This window comes from Oncorhynchus keta, chromosome 35 (assembly GCF_023373465.1).
Source record: "Oncorhynchus keta strain PuntledgeMale-10-30-2019 chromosome 35, Oket_V2, whole genome shotgun sequence".
NCBI classification, from domain to species: domain Eukaryota; kingdom Metazoa; phylum Chordata; class Actinopteri; order Salmoniformes; family Salmonidae; genus Oncorhynchus; species Oncorhynchus keta.
The window spans coordinates 50,068,443-50,084,332 of record NC_068455.1 but is presented as its reverse complement, the minus strand read 5'-3'; the positions used below and the strand labels follow the sequence as shown (position 1 = coordinate 50,084,332).

Sequence of the window (15,890 nt, the reverse complement as noted above, 5' to 3'; positions counted from 1 at the left end):
ATTTAACCTGCTGCCACAATCTCCGTACAATCAGCACGGACCCCTGGGGCTGTAGCACAGTTGGTAGAGCATGGCGCTTGTAACGCCATGGGTAGTGGGTTCGATTCCCGGGACCACCCATACGTAGAATGTATGCACACATGACTGTAAGTCGCTTTGGATAAAAGCGTCTGCTAAATGGCATATATTCATCACCGGAAGCCTTCCTAGAAGAGTTTAGGCTTTTATTGTAGCAAAGGGGGGACCACCTCCATATTAAAACCCATGATTTGGAACGAGATGTTCAACGAGCAGGTGTCCACATACTTTTAGTCATGTAGTGTATATGCTTTTTAAAAGTTGGTTTCCATAGCAATGGTTATCAACTGTACTGCAGAGATGGAACGTAGGTCACAGAAAATAGATGTGGTGGCAGCAGAGAAGTATTTGGGGGTACGAGATTTAACTTCAGAAGAGTTACAGGGTGTGTTGGGTGGTATAGTGCCCCGTCCTCGCAGGTTGTTGACCAGGGGTAGGATTAGATAGGGTTAAAAGTAATAGAATAAGGTGGTGGGTTTTAATGAGTGTAGGGTTAGTTGGTAGGGTATGTCAAAATATATTTCATTTTTTATTTTCCCGTTTCCCCTTTTCACATGTTGTATCACAAAGTGTAATGGATGTATACTATATTTCAATTAGGGCGATTATACAACAGCCGTTTAACTCCACCGAAGAAGAACGTGTATTTTACCAAGGTGGGAAATATGTGGGCTGCCAGTGTTAGAACGTATCACATTTTTGAGGTGGTTTCTTCTTCTCCTGTCCTACATTCGAATAGGTCTACTTGCGCGAGTCGACACTACTTTTACATATGAACGGGCATGCGCACGTTTCATGTGTAAAATCCGGACTCGAGGAAGGATGAATGTAATTCAAAGATGGCGGCGGAGGGAGGAGGGAAGGAGATTAACGAAATTAAAACTCAATTCACTACACGGGAAGGCGTCTATAAACTCCTCACTCATTCCGAATATAGCCGCCCCAATAGGGTGCCTTTCAATTCCCAGGGTTCGAACCCTGTCAAAGTTTCATTTGTCAACGTCAATGACCAGTCTGGCAACGGCGACCGAATATGTTTCAATGTGGGCCGGGAGCTGTACTTCTACATCTACAAAGGCGTTAGAAAGGTAGCTAAACATTATGCTAACAGTTTTATTTATAATTTGTATGTCTTAATTGATGACAACAGGTCAGTTTTGTCCAGTTTGCCTGGTGTATGACAAATGCACAGTAACGTTACTGTGTCCTAGCTAGCACCACCAGTCTAAGTGTTGTGGTAACGTTATGCACCGCGAGCTAGCCAGCAAACTAACTCTAATCTGACAGTCAGTTAACCGGTAACAGCTATCTACGGACCATGCTGAACATTTGACAAGAATCCCAATATTGGCAATTGATGTGACTGACCTCCACTGTACTTCAATTTAATTGCTTGGGTCATGACGTAGCTACAGTGCACGGATGCTCTGCTTCTGTTGTGACATAGGCGAGCTAGCTAGGCTACGCAAAGTATTGAGGTGTAAAGTTACCTACACTAAATAACTAATTTCACAATAATGGAGTCAACAAGGTATTGTTGAGAATTAATTTGCACAATAACTTGCAAATTCACATGTATATAATGATGTTCTATGACTGACCACATACCACTCATCAGTCTATTCTTGTTCTGAGAAATGAAAGCTATTCCATGTGAGAAATTGCCAAGAAACTGAAGATCTCGTACAATGCTGTGTACTACTCCCTTAACAGGACAGCACAAACCGGCTCTAACCAGAATGGAAACTGAGCAAGAGGACAAGTACGTTTGAGTGTCTAGTTTGAAAAACATACACTTCACAAGTCATCAACTGGCAGCTTCATTAAGTAATACCCGCAAAACACCAATCTCAAAGTCAACAGTGAAGAGGTGACTCTGGGATGCTGGCCTTCTTGGCAGAGTTCCCCTCTCCAGTCTCTGTGTTATTTTGCCCATCTTAATCTTTTCTTTTTATTGGCCAGTCTGAGATATGGCTTACTCTTTGCAACTCTGCCTAGAATGCCAGCATCCCGGAGTCACCTCTACTATTTAATGAAGCTACCAGTTGAGGACTTTTTAAGGTGTCTGTTTCTCAAACTAAACACTGAAATGTACTTGTCCTCTTGCTCAGTTGTGCAATGTGGCCTCCCACTTTCTATTCTGCTTAGAACCAGTTTGCGCTGTTCTGTAAAGGGAGCGTTGAACACAAGCGTTGTACTAGATCTTCAGTTTCTTGGCAATTTCTTGCATGGAATAGCCTTCATTTCTCAGAACAAGAATAGACTGACGAGTTTCAGAAGAAGGTTCTTTGTTTCTGGCCATTTTGAGTCTGTAATCGAACCCACAAATGCTGATGCTCCAGATACTGAACTAGTCTAAAGAAGGCCAGTTTTATTTGCTTCTTTTATCAGAACAACAGTTCTCAGCCGTGCTAACATAATTACAAAAGGTTTTCTAATGATCAATTAGCCCTTTAAAATTATAAACTTTGATTAGCTAACACAACTTGCCATTGGAACACAGGAGTGATGGTTGCTGATAAATGGGCCTCTGCACGCCTTTGTAGATATTCTATTAAAAAGAAAATCAGCTGTTTCCAGCTACAATAGTCATTTACAACATTAACAATGTCTACAATGTATTCCTGTTCAATTTGATGTTATTTTAATGGACAAAAACCGTGCTTTTCTTTCAAAAACAAAGACATTTCTAAGTGACCCCAAACTTTTGAACGGTAGTGTATGTTATGGTTCACACTTAGTTTTCCTTATCTCCACCGTGGAATGCCCATTGTTGATCCTCTCGGCTGACTTGGTCTTCTTGATCCATCCACCTATCTTCTTTGTTAGTCAGTCCTGACGCCTTCATCCCGTAGTTGTTAATGGTAATTTAATATGACTGAAGATGCAGCATTTTATGCCAGGCCCCTTCTAATAGGGTATAACAGACTCGTTAGAACTTTGACCACACAACCTCTAGATGGACTACATGCCTCGATCATGATGGACTCTACCTCTACATGCCTCTAGATGGACTCTACCTCTATCAAGTGAAAACTGTAATGTTTCCTCAAAACAAAGGTTGTAAAAGTATGCTAGCCATTTATCGAATAAATCATACCTAGTTTGATGTTTCTGTGACAAACAGTGAATTAGTTATTGATTTCTACAGCTTTAAATTGCATTTTAAAGATATGTATTTTCATCAAATCAAAACTGGATTTTTAAAATTCAAAACAAAGGTTTTAAAAGTATGCTAGACATTTATAGAATAAACCATATCTATTTTTATGTTTCTGTGACAATCAATTAATTTGTTAGTGATTTTATAACTTTAAAATGCTTTTGGCTAATGTCTGTTGAATGTCCGAATTAGAGGTCGACCGATTAATCGGAATGGCCGATGTTATGAAATCTGCAATTTTGGACACCAATCATGGCCGATTACATCGCACTCCACGAGGAGACTGTGGCAGGCTGACTACCTGTTATGCGAGTGCAGCAAGGCACCAAGATAAGGTGCTAGCTAGCATTAAATGTATCTTATAAAAAACAATCGATCTTAACATAATCACTAGTTAAGTACACATGGTTAATGATATTACTAGTTTATCTAGCTTGTTGCATATAATCGATGCGGTGCCTGTTAATTTATCATTGAATTGGCCTACTTTGCCAAACGGGTGATGATTTAACAAGCACATTCGCAAAAAAAGCACCGTCGTTGCACCAATGTGTATCTAACCATAAACAACAACGCCTTTCTTAAAATCAATACACAAGTATATATTTTTAAACCTGCATATTTAGTTAATATTGCCTGCTAACATGAATTTCTTTTAACTAGGGAAATTGTGTCACTTCTCTTGCGTTCTGTGCAACAGAGTCAGGGTATAATGCAGCAGTTTGGGCCGCCTGGCTCGTTGCAAACTGTGTGAAGACTATTTCTTCCTAACAAAGACAAGCCATCTTCGCCAAACGGGGGATGATTTAACAGAAGCGCGTTGGCGAAAAAATCACAATCGTTGCATGAATGTACCTTACCATAAACATCAATGCTTTTCTTAAAATCAATACACAGAAGTACATATTTTTAATCCTGCATATTTAGTTAAAAGAGAACGAGGTTAGCAGGCAATATTAAACTAGGGAAATTGTAACTTCTCTTGCGTTCATTGCACGCAGAGTCAGGGTATATGCAACAGTGTGGGCCGCCTGGCTTTTTGCGAACTAATTTTCCAGAATTTTACGTAATTATGACATTACATTGAAGGTTGTGCAATGTAACAGTAATATTTAGACTTATGGGTGCCACCCGTTAAATAAAATACGAAACGGTTCCATATTTCGCAGCTTTTGTGGAGCGATGGGTAACAATGCTTCGAGGGTGGCTGTTGTCGATGTGTTCCTGGGTCGAGCCCAGGTAGGGGCGAGGAGAGGGACGGAAGCTATACTGTTACACTGGCAATACTAAAGTGCCTATAAGAACATCCAATAGTCAAAGGTATATGAAATACAAATCGTATAGAGAGAAATAGTCCTATAATAACTACAACCTAAAACTTCTTACATGGGAATATTGAAGACTCATGTTAAAAGGAACCACCAGCTTTCATATGTTCTCATGTTCTGAGCAAGGAACTTAAACGTTAGTTTTTTTACATGGCACATATTGCACTTTTACTTTCTTCTCCATCACTTTGTTTTTGTATTATTTAAACCAAATTGAGCATGTCTAATTATTTATTTTGAGGCAACATTTATTTTATTGATGTATTATATTAAGTTAAAACAATTGTTCATTGTTCATTCAGTATTGTTGTAATTGTCATTATTACAAATAAGTAAATAAGAAAATTGACCAATTAATAGGTATTGGCTTTTTTGGTCCTCCAATAATCAGTATCGGCATTGAAAAATCATAATCGGTCGACATCTAGTCCAAATGTGTGAATATAAAACCAACTTTACCTCTGAATTTCTAGTGCATGGTTTTGCATTGTTACCTCAATTTCTCCATTAAATTAAGCGTTGATTAAGAGTTTTTTTTAAATGAACCCCAACTCATTCGAGTCGCTATAATTTCAAAACGTTCATCCATAAACCCTTGCGTGTACCTACAGTGGGGCAAAAAAGTATTTAGTCAGCCACCAATTGTGCTAGTTCTCCCGCTTAAAAAAGATGAGAGGCCTGTAATTTTCATCATAGGTACACTTCAACTATGACAGACAAAATGAGGGAAAAAAATCCAGAAAATCACATTGTGGGATTTTTAATGATTTTATTGCAAATTATGGTGGAAAATGAAGTATTTGGTCAATAACAAAAGTGTATCCCAATACTTTGTTATATACCCTTTGTTGGCAATGACAGAGGTCAAATGTTTTCTGTAAGTCTTCACAAGGTTTTCACACACTGTTGCTGGTATTTGGCCCATTCCTCCATGCAGATCTCCTCTAGAGCAGTGATGTTTTGGGGCTGTTGCTGGGCAACACAGACTTTCAACTCCCTCCAAAGATTTTCTATGGGGTAGAGATCTTCGTTTCCCGGGTAGTGCGTTGGGATCATTGTTATGCTGAAAGACCCAGCCACGTTTCATCTTCAATGCCCTTGCTGATGGAAAGAGGTTTTCACTCAAAATCTCACGATACATGGCCCCATTCATTCTTTCCTTTACACGGATCAGTCGTCCTGGTCCCTTCGCAGAAAAACAACCCCAAAGCATGATGTTTCCACCCCCATGCTTCACAGTAGGTATGGTGTTATTTGGATGCAACTCAAGCATTCTTTGTCCTCCAAACACGACGAGTTGAGTTTTTACCAAAAAGTTATATTTTGGGTTATCTGACCATATGACATTCTCCTAATCTTCTTCTGGATCATCCTAATCTTCTTCTGGATCATCCAAATGCTCTCTAGCAAACTTCAGACGGGCCTGGACATGTACTGGCTTAAGCAGGGGGGACACGTCTGGCACTGCAGAACTTGAGTTCCTGGCGGCGTAGTGTGTTACTGATGGTAGGCTTTGTTACTTTGGTCCCAGCTCTCTGCAGGTCATTCACTAGGTCCCCCCGTGTGGTTCTGGGATTTTTGCTCACCGTTTTTGATCATTTTGACCCCACGGGGTGAGATCTTGCGTGGAGCCCCAGATCGAGGGAGATTATCAGTGGTCTTGTATGTCTTCCATTTTCTAATAATTGCTCCCACAGTTGATTTCTTCAAACCAAGCTGCTTACCTATTGCAGATTCAGTCTTCCCAGCCTGGTGCAGTCTACAATTTTGTTTCTGGTGTCCTTTGACAGCTCTTTGGTCTTGGCCATAGTGGAGTTTGGAGTGTGACTGTTTTGAGGTTGTGGACAGGTGTCTTTCATACTGATAATAAGTTCAAACAGGTGCCATTAATACAGGTAACGAGTGGAGGACAGAGGAGCTTCTTAAAGAAGTTACAGGTCTGTAAGAGCCAGAAATCTTGCTTGTTTGTAGGTGACCAAATGCTTATTTCCACCAAATAAATTCATTAAAAATCCTAATGTGATTTTTTTTTTCTCATTTTGTCTTTCATAGTTGAAGTGATGAAAATTACAGGCCTCTCATATTTTTAAGTGGGAGAACTTGTACAATTGGTGGCTGACTAAATACTTTTTTGCCCCACTGTATGTTTTCCTTCTGTTGCGTGCCTTTATTTGTTTGCTGAAATCCATACTTTTTAATAAAACGTTAATCAAATACAACCACCAATTTTTACATTCAAGCATTTGAGTAACGAGTTGGCAGGTCATAAAAACCTTTGACTCATGGAGTTAAGCTACTTGGCAAGGTTTTGCATTGACTTTGTCAGTGTGGTTACACTGATGGTCAAGTAGGAAGTTCTGCCTAGAGTTCTTTCAGAGAGGGGCATCTTAGTGTCACTCAGTAGTTGTGGACATGACAGGTTGATAATGCAGGGCTACAGGTGCTTGATCCTTATTTCCTCAGTGTGGCCTAACAAAAAAAAATCTGTAGTCATTTCTTTCAAGTGTGTAAACAGATCTAAACATCTACATTATTCACTCAGACCCTCAAGGTGCATAACTACCAAAGGTTGTACTTTTCTGACATTAACACACTAAGATATACTATATGCCTATGGTTGGAATAGGCCTATGCCACAACAGATGAGCAGACTGGAAACATGAGAAATGGCCTTCTAACCACTTCAAATCTTTCCACTCTGTCGATGGAGTGAACCATTAACTAGTGTGACTGTCGTAGTGCTTGTTCGTTAACTGTGCCCATGGGGCATTTAGAATAAAACACAAACCTAAGAGGCTAGAGTTGCATTCCCTGGTCTGATTGTATCAATATGACAAAAATTGGGGTTTGGATGCGTCAAAGTTATCTGATTGTAAGTCTTGTTACTGTAACCCTATTTTGAGTTCACTTTTCCTGCAGGGCTTCTGGATAGAACTCTTGTTCATAACTCAACAGCAGCAATCCCCCTGTGACACTGTTTATTGTCACGTAGGCCTAATATCAGTCTTTGATGCCCTCTGATTTTAAGACTTGATTATACTGTAATGCTCATTAAAACCTATCAACTTCAAAGCCCGTTTGAAAAAAGCTTTTGGTGGCTTTATGAGCGCACTACTCATGTCTTTCATTGCTTTTGCATGCCACCGTTGATGCTTTGGTCAAGAGCCGAAAACATGCAACATTGAAAAGGTTACTGCTCCAATCTTAAATCAACCGCTGTGTCAGATTTCAAAAATGCTTTACGGAAAAAGCACACCATGCAATAATCTGAGTACAGCTCAGAGACCAAAACAAGCCATACAGATACCCACCATGTTGTGTAGTCAACAGAAGTCAGAAATAGCATTATAAATATTCACTACCTTTTGATGATCTTCATTAGAATGCACTCCCAGGAATCCCAGTTCCACAATAAATGTTTGTTTTGTTCGATAAAGTCCATTTATGTCCAAATACCTCCTTTTTGTTTGCGCGTTTAGTTCACAAATCCAAATTCATGAGGCGCAGGCACACTTAGTCCAGACAGTCCAAAAAGTTATATTACAGTTCGTAGAAACATGTCAAACGATGTATAGAATCAATCTTTAGGATGTTATTAACATAATTAACATTCAATAATGTTTCAACCGGAAAATTCCTTTGTCTTTCAAAATGCAATGGAACACAGTTTGCTCTCACGGGCGCACGCCTGACTGAGCTCATGGCATTCTGCTAGACACCTGATTGAAACAGTTCTTATTCTCACAGTAGAAGCCTGAAACAAGGTTCTAAAGACATCTAGTGGAAGCCTTAGGAGGTGCAATTGGACCAAATTTCCACTGTATATTGGATTGGCAAAGACTTAACCTACAAACCTCAGATTTCCCACTTCCTGGTTGGATTTCTTTCTCAGGTTTTTGCATTATGAGTTATGTTATACCCAGACATCATTCAAACAGTTTTAGAAACTCCAGAGTGTTTTCTGTCCAAATCTACTACTAATATGCATATCTTAGCTTCTGGGCACCTTATTCATCCAAGCTACTCAATACTGCCCCTCATCCATAAGTTAACTCACTTTTCTTGTATGCTTATCTTTCAGGCTGCTGACCTGAGCAAACCAATTGACAAGAGGATATGCAAACTTCTTAGGGATCGGCGCAACGGGACAGTTGTAAATCATGCCGTTTACAGTGCCTTGTGTCACGATCGCAGATTTTAGAGAAACAACAAATGTCGGTACATATTATATCATATCATAAGTGTCTATCGGCTGAAAGCTTAAATTATTGTTAATTTAACTGCACTGTCCAATTTACAGTAGCTATTACTGTGAAAAAATGCCATGCTATTGTTTGAGGAGAGCTCCTAACAAAACACTTTTTTCACCGTGATAGGTTTGATAAATTCACCTCTGAAGGTGAAATGTGTACTTACATTCTGAAATCTTGCTCTGATTTATTATCCAAAGGGTCCCAGACAAAACATGAAGTGTCATTTTGTTAGATAAAATCCATTTTCATATCCTAAATAGGTCCATATAGCATGCACGATCGATTTTGTATTTCCACTCATTCAATTTGCAAAGAAAGGAATCTGTGAAAATCTAACTCTAAATGTTTCAACTAGTCAAATCACATTCGTAACTATTCCTCAGAGATCCTAGAACGTAACCAGACTTCATTATATCATTAGTGGTGTAGTATAGCCTAACAACACCATATTTGGTCAGAGTGCGACGCCTTCATGGCACACTGATGAGTGGTCTTCACTTGAACGACTAACTTTGTCGAATAAGCACCAATCGGGGTGGACTTTATGGGCTTTATGGGAGTATCCGGGAACCCTGTATCTGTCGTAAAATGTTTCTGCTAACATTGTGCGACAGGATATTCAGAGTTATGAAGTTATGAAAACGGATTGTTTTGCAAATGTTGAACTTATAATATGTCTAATACTGGAAAAGCTAAATCAAAGTCCAAGTATACAGTTTTGACGATATTCTGCCATCTTGTGGACACTATCGGAATTACAACCAGAGTGACGGCTAGCACTGGGACCTTTCTCTTTCATTTCAGAGATGGTGGTAGAAAAAAGCTGGTTGTTTTTTTCTTTGTATTTTCGTCTACCAGATCTATTGTGTTATATTCTCCTACATTCAATTCACATTTCCACAAACTTCAGTGTTTCCTTTCAAATGGTACCAAGAATATGCATATCCTTGCTTCAGGGCCTGAGCTACAGGCATTTAGATTTAGTATGTAATTTTAGGCGAAAACTTAAAGATAGCCCCCTTTTTTTCAATTAACTCACTTATCTTGTATGCATATCTTTCAGGCTGCTGATCTGAGCAAACCTATCGACAAGAGGATATACAAAGGAACACAGCCCACATGTCACGACTTCAACCACCTCACGGCCACGGCGGAAAGCGTCTCCCTGTTGGTGGGCTTCTCGGCTGGCCAAGTGCAGCTCATCGACCCAATCAAGAAGGAGACCAGCAAGCTTTTCAATGAGGAAGTAAGTCGGGACGGAAAGTAAAAAAGAAAAGAAAGCAAAAGATAAAAAAGTAAAGATGGAAATTACATTGGAACTAGCCTCAAATGTTATGTTTTTGACATATAACGCAATGAATGCCATTGTTGCTTACAATTGAAATGTAACATTTGTGCCTTCTCTCCCTCCTCACTTTCTATCCCAAACCGCTTTCCCCAGAGACTAATAGACAAATCCAGAGTAACTTGTGTAAAATGGGTGCCAGGCTCGGAGAGTCTGTTCCTAGTCACTCATTCCAGTGGAAACATGTACTTGTACAACATGGAGCACACGTGTGGCACCACAGCACCTCACTACCTGTTGCTCAAACAGGGTGAGAACTACTCAGTGCACACTTGTAAGAGCAAGTCCACGCGCAACCCCTTGCTCAAATGGACGGTGGGCGAGGGAGCCCTTAACGAGTTTTCTTTCTCACCTGACGGGAAGTTCCTGGCTTGTGTGAGCCAGGACGGCTTCCTTCGGGTCTTCAACTTTGATGCGGTGGAGCTGCACGGGACCATGAAAAGCTACTTTGGGGGTCTGCTGTGTGTGTGCTGGAGTCCAGACGGAAGGTACATTGTCACGGGGGGCGAGGATGATCTGGTGACCGTGTGGTCGTTTGTGGACTGCCGGGTTATTGCACGCGGTCACGGACACAAGTCGTGGGTGACTGTGGTGGCGTTTGACCATTACACAACCAGTGTGGAGGATGCGGACCCTATGGAGTTCAGCGGCAGTGACGAGGACTTCCAGGACCAGATCCACTTCGGTCGCGACCGGGCCAACAGCTCGCAGTCCCAACTCTCTAAGCGCAACTCCACGGACAGTCGGCCGGTACAGGTCACATACAGGTTTGGTTCAGTGGGCCAGGACACTCAACTCTGCTTGTGGGACCTCACAGAAGATATCCTTTTCCCCCACCTCCCGCTTTCCCGGACAAGAACGCACACCAATGTGATGAATGCTACCAGCCCCCCGGTGGGAGGGGACGTGGCTGTGGGAGGCGGGGTAGGTGGTGGCATAGAGAGTATTAACCCTAGCACTAACGGCACCAACACCCCTGGTAACCCCCTCCCTACTCCCCTGCCACGCTCCAACAGCTTACCGCACTCTGCAGCTATGACCGCCAACAGCAAGAGTAGCGTCATGGACAACACTATTGCCGCAGGCGTAAGCAAGTTTGCCACACTCTCCATTCACGATCGCAAAGAGCGGCACCACGAGAAGGAACACAAATGGAACCACAGCATGGGCCACATTATCAGCAAGAGCAGTGACAAGCTCAACATGCTCACCAAAACCAAAACAGACCCTGCAAAGACACTGGGTACGCTGCTCTGTCCCCGCATGGAAGACATACCCTTACTAGAGCCCCTCATCTGTAAAAAAATAGCACATGAGAGACTGACTGTCTTAATATTTCTTGAAGACTCTATAGTGACAGCTTGTCAGGAGGGATTTATTTGCACATGGGCAAGGCCTGGCAAAGTGGTAAGTTCTTTGAATAGAAATTAAGTTCTGCTAAATTCCTGTGCATTTCTTTGTAGTCTAAAATGCAAGGATCCATTTAGAAAAGTTAGTATTATTGTGGACATTTTAGACAGCATTGTGACAACATTACCTACTGTAGATGAGTATGGGAATCTCTTGCACTTGCAGTGTTATATCTCAAACTGTCTATGTACACTTCCCTACATATTTATTTGGACAGTGAATCTAAAATGTTTAATTTGGCTCTATACTCAGCATTTTTTATTTGAGATCAAATGTTTTATATGAAGCTACAGTACAGAATGTCACCTTTTATTTGAGGGTGTTTTCATGCATATCTATTTTACCATTTAGAAATTAAAGCATTTATGTATCTAGTCACCCAACTTTTAAGGTGTCAAGTATTTGGACATATTCACTTAGTGTATTAAAATTTGTCAAAAGTATAGTAGTTGGTCACATATTTCTAGCACTCAATGACTCCATCAAGCTTGTGACTCTACAAACCTGTTGGATGCATTTTTAGTTTGTTTTGGATTTTGCTTGCCTAATAGAAATGAATGGTAAATAATGTGTAGTCATTTTGGCAGTTTTATTTTAAATAAGAATACTTCTACATTAATGTGGATTATCATGAATATATTGTGAATGAGTGAGAAAGTTGGAGGCATAAATGTCATTCCCCCCCAAAAATGCTAACCTCTCCTGTTATTGGTAATGGTGACAGGTGAGCATGTTTTTGGGGCATGATCTTTGCATCTAAGTTAATCACTCATCATTATTCATGATTCATTCATGATTGTCTGTAATCATTTTAGCATCCACATTTATGTATTTAATTTTTTATTTTACCTTTATTTAACTAGGCAGGTCGGTTGAGAACAAATTCTTATTTACAATGGCGGCCTACCCCGGCCAAACCCTAATCCCGGACGATGCAGGGCCAATTGTGCGCCGCCCTATGGGACTCCCAATCACGGCCTGTTGTGATACAGCCTGGAATCGAACCAGGGGCACTAGTTATGCCTCTAGCACTGAGATGCAAGTGCCTTAGACAGCTGCTCCACTCGGAAGCCCCAAAGGTAGAAGTGTTCAGAACATATTCTATTCTTATTTACTGTAAGTGACTCCAAAGTGACACTACATTTTTTACCATTAATTTCAACATAATCTGAAACACAACCAAAACCTAACTGCAAATGCATCAAATACTTTAAAAAAAAATGCAAGCTTGATGTAGTCACTGTGTTCTAGGAATATGGTACAAAATACTCAACTTGACTAAATTTAAGTGAATTTGTCTTAATACTTATTACACCTTAAAATGGGTGTGCTGGATACATGAAGTGCATTCATTTCTAAATGGTAAAAACAAATATGAAAATACCCTCAAATAAAATGTGACATGCTGTAGCCTCATATATAAAACATTTGATCTCAAATCCAAAATGCTGGAGTATAGAGCCAAATGAAACATTCTAGCTTCACTTTCCAAATAAATCAGTAGGGGAGTGGTTTGTGTTCATCTGCCACCCCATGCAAAGCCAATACATTTTCAAAGAAATCAATAATGGTAAGAATCTCGTATGTCAAGTACAATCAAGTCACCTGGTGGATAAGTAAGTGCCCTTAGGTAGCCCTTCTTATCAGTGGAAAGAAGACATTGATCCCAATTGAGTATATTTGTATGCATCGGCTCCATATTAAAACAAACATATTGGAGCATTACCATCCCACAGGGCACCGCAGCATAAATAAGCAAGTCATCTTTACGCTCACCCACAGCACTCTCAGATTCTTTATGAGAGGACCTGTTTATTTGCCAAACAGCGTTATATTAATGCATTACATTCACTGCGTCATCCACGAGCTAACTGCTGTGCACTGGCCATTTTGAAGGCAGGAAGATGGGTGTGCTGAATTTGATGCTTTGTGAACTTTCCCCAATGCAAATATCCTTTTTCTTTCCAGGGTTTGTCATCCCAAAACCAAGCCAGCTCTCCCAGTGGAACTGTAGTATAGCCCACATTATTTATGCTGCTAAGAAACCTGCATCACAGAGCTGTATTTGTCACCAGAGCCTGGTGCTGCTTTTCACCCTGCAAGGCACTGCAAGTTTATTTTATTTTTGGTTATCATACACATGGCCTAGATGGTGGAAGTATTCAGATACAGAAATGGAAAGGGTGTGGTGCAGTTTTGGACAGTGGCTCTGTCCTTTTCTGGAATTTTGTAAAAGATTTTTTTAGAATTTGTCTTCTTTCGCTCATACGTTAGGCTGTTTTTCTGGACTTCGAGCTTGGCTTAGTTGATGAAACCATTCATATTATGCTTGTGTTTATAAAAGGATAGTTCACCCAACAACTTTTATCATTCCTGTTTCTTACCTTGCAAGTTGTCCACGGGCCAGGAGTGACTGCCACAAGCTGTCACAGGCTAAAGTTGACTGAATTACACAAAAACAGCGGTGTTCCATAGTGCCCACTATCCATTGTCTAAAAGTTGCACATCAAAATCATGTCCTTCATCTACATTAGCCTGTATGATTTGGAATATGTGCATTGTCAAAGGGTACTACAGTTGCTAAAGTCAAAATATGTTCTTGACCTACCTACACATATTTTGGTGTGGCTTGTCTTCCGTTCAGAAGGTGGTTTCGGTCATCGTAGGTGTGGTTTTTGCAGTCAGTCCAGGCTCAGACTGCATTCAAGGTAAGAAAAAGATTAACCAAAATTAAATTACTGTAAACTATCCCTTTAAGTCCAAGAATGTGGGTATCTAAGGATTTGCTTTCATCCAAAGTATTTTTAATTTAGTGAACAAAAATTTAAACGCAACATGTAAAGTGTTGGTTTCATGAACTGAAATAAAAGATCAACGTAAAATATTCCTTGTGCACAAAAGGCTTATTTCTCTGTTGTGCACACATTTGTTTACATCCCTGTTGGTGAGCATTTCTCTTTGCCAAGATAATCCATCCACCTGACAGGTGTGGAATATCAAGAAGCTGATTAAACCGCATGATCTTTACACAGGTGCACCATGTGCTGGGGACAATAAAAGGCCACTTTAAATGTGCAGTTTTGTCACACAATGCCACAGATATCTCAAGTTTTGAGGTAGTGTACAATTGGCATACTGACTGCAGGATTGTCCACCAGAGCTGTTGCAAAATAATTGAATGTTAATTTTTCTACCATAAGCTGCCTCCGACATTTTAGAGAATTTGGCAGTGCATCCAACCGGCCTCAGAACCGCAGACCATGTGTAACCACACCAGCACAGCACCACATCCAGCTTCTTCACCTGCGGGATCGTCTGATCGTCCCGGATTGATGAAACTGTGGGTTTGCACAACCAAAGAATTTCTGCAGAAACGGACTCAGGGAAGCTCATTTGCATGCTGCTTGTCAAATCAAATCACATTTTATTTGTCACACACATGGTTAGCAGATGTTAATGCGAGTGTAGCGAAATGCTTGTGCTTCTAGTTCCGACAATGCAGTGATAACCAACAAGTAATCTAACTAACAATTCCAAAACTACTGTCCCATACACAGTGTAAGGGGATAAAGAATATGTACATAAGGATATATGAATGAGTGATGGTACAGAGCAGCATACAGTAGATGGTATCGAGTACAGTATATACATATGAGATGAGTATGTAAACAAAGTGGCTAGTGATACATGTATTACATAAGGATGCAGTCGATGATATGGAGTACAGTATATACGTATGCATATGAGATGAATAATGTAGGGTAAGTAACATTATATAAGGTAGCATTGTTTAAAGTGGCTAGTGATATATTTACATTTCCCATCAATTCCCATTATTAAAGTGGCTGGAGTTGGGTCAGTGTCAATGACAGTGTGTTGGCAGCAGCCACTCAATGTTAGTGGTGGCTGTTTAACAGTCTGATGGCCTTGAGATAGAAGCTGTTTTTCAGTCTCTCGGTCCCAGCTTTGATGCACCTGTACTGACCTCGCCTTCTGGATGATAGCGGGGTGAACAGGCAGTTGTTCGGGTGGTTGATGTTCTTGATGATCTTTATGGCCTTCCTGTAACATCGGGTGGCGTAGGTGTCCTGGAGGGCAGGTAGTTTGCCCCCGGTGATGCGTTGTGCAGACCTCACTACCCTCTGGAGAGCCTTATGGTTGAGGGCGGAGCAGTTGCCGTACCAGGCGGTGATACAGCCCGCCAGGATGCTCTCGATTGTGCATCTGTAGAAGTTCGTGAGTGCTTTTGGTGACAAGCCAAATTTCTTCAGCCTCCTGAGGTTGAAGAGGCGCTGCTGCGCCTTCTTCACGAC

At 40.8% G+C, this 15,890-nt stretch overlaps 1 protein-coding gene across 3 annotated transcripts; it reads left to right on the top strand.

The window, feature by feature from the left end:
• Nucleotides 1-838: 838 nt before the first annotated feature.
• On the top strand, nucleotides 839-14,461 carry LOC118368599 (WD repeat-containing protein 20). 3 transcript variants are annotated; one of them, XM_035752829.2, is made up of 4 exons: nucleotides 839-1,166; nucleotides 9,886-10,068; nucleotides 10,264-11,574; nucleotides 13,546-14,461. In XM_035752829.2, exons 1-4 carry the CDS (start codon nucleotides 918-920, stop codon nucleotides 13,594-13,596), a joined length of 1,794 nt encoding a protein of 597 aa, XP_035608722.1. In that variant the 5' UTR covers nucleotides 839-917; the 3' UTR covers nucleotides 13,597-14,461. The 3 variants fall into 3 exon arrangements, with proteins under 3 accessions (XP_035608722.1, XP_052353058.1, XP_052353059.1); XM_052497098.1 differs by lacking the exon at nucleotides 839-1,166 and adding an exon at nucleotides 8,673-8,783; XM_052497099.1 differs by lacking the exon at nucleotides 839-1,166 and adding an exon at nucleotides 8,682-8,787.
• Nucleotides 14,462-15,890: the final 1,429 nt, after the last annotated feature.

Excerpts from the sequence above, each read along its gene's own strand:
- LOC118368599 (XM_035752829.2), top strand. The coding sequence starts at position 918 with ATGGCGGCGGAGGGAGGAGGGAAGGAGATTAACGAAATTAAAACTCAA. Across the intron at positions 10,069-10,263 it reads GCAAGCTTTTCAATGAGGAA|AGACTAATAGACAAATCCAG; the intron begins GTAAGTCGGGAC and ends CGCTTTCCCCAG. Across the intron at positions 11,575-13,545 it reads GGGCAAGGCCTGGCAAAGTG|GGTTTGTCATCCCAAAACCA; the intron begins GTAAGTTCTTTG and ends TTTTCTTTCCAG.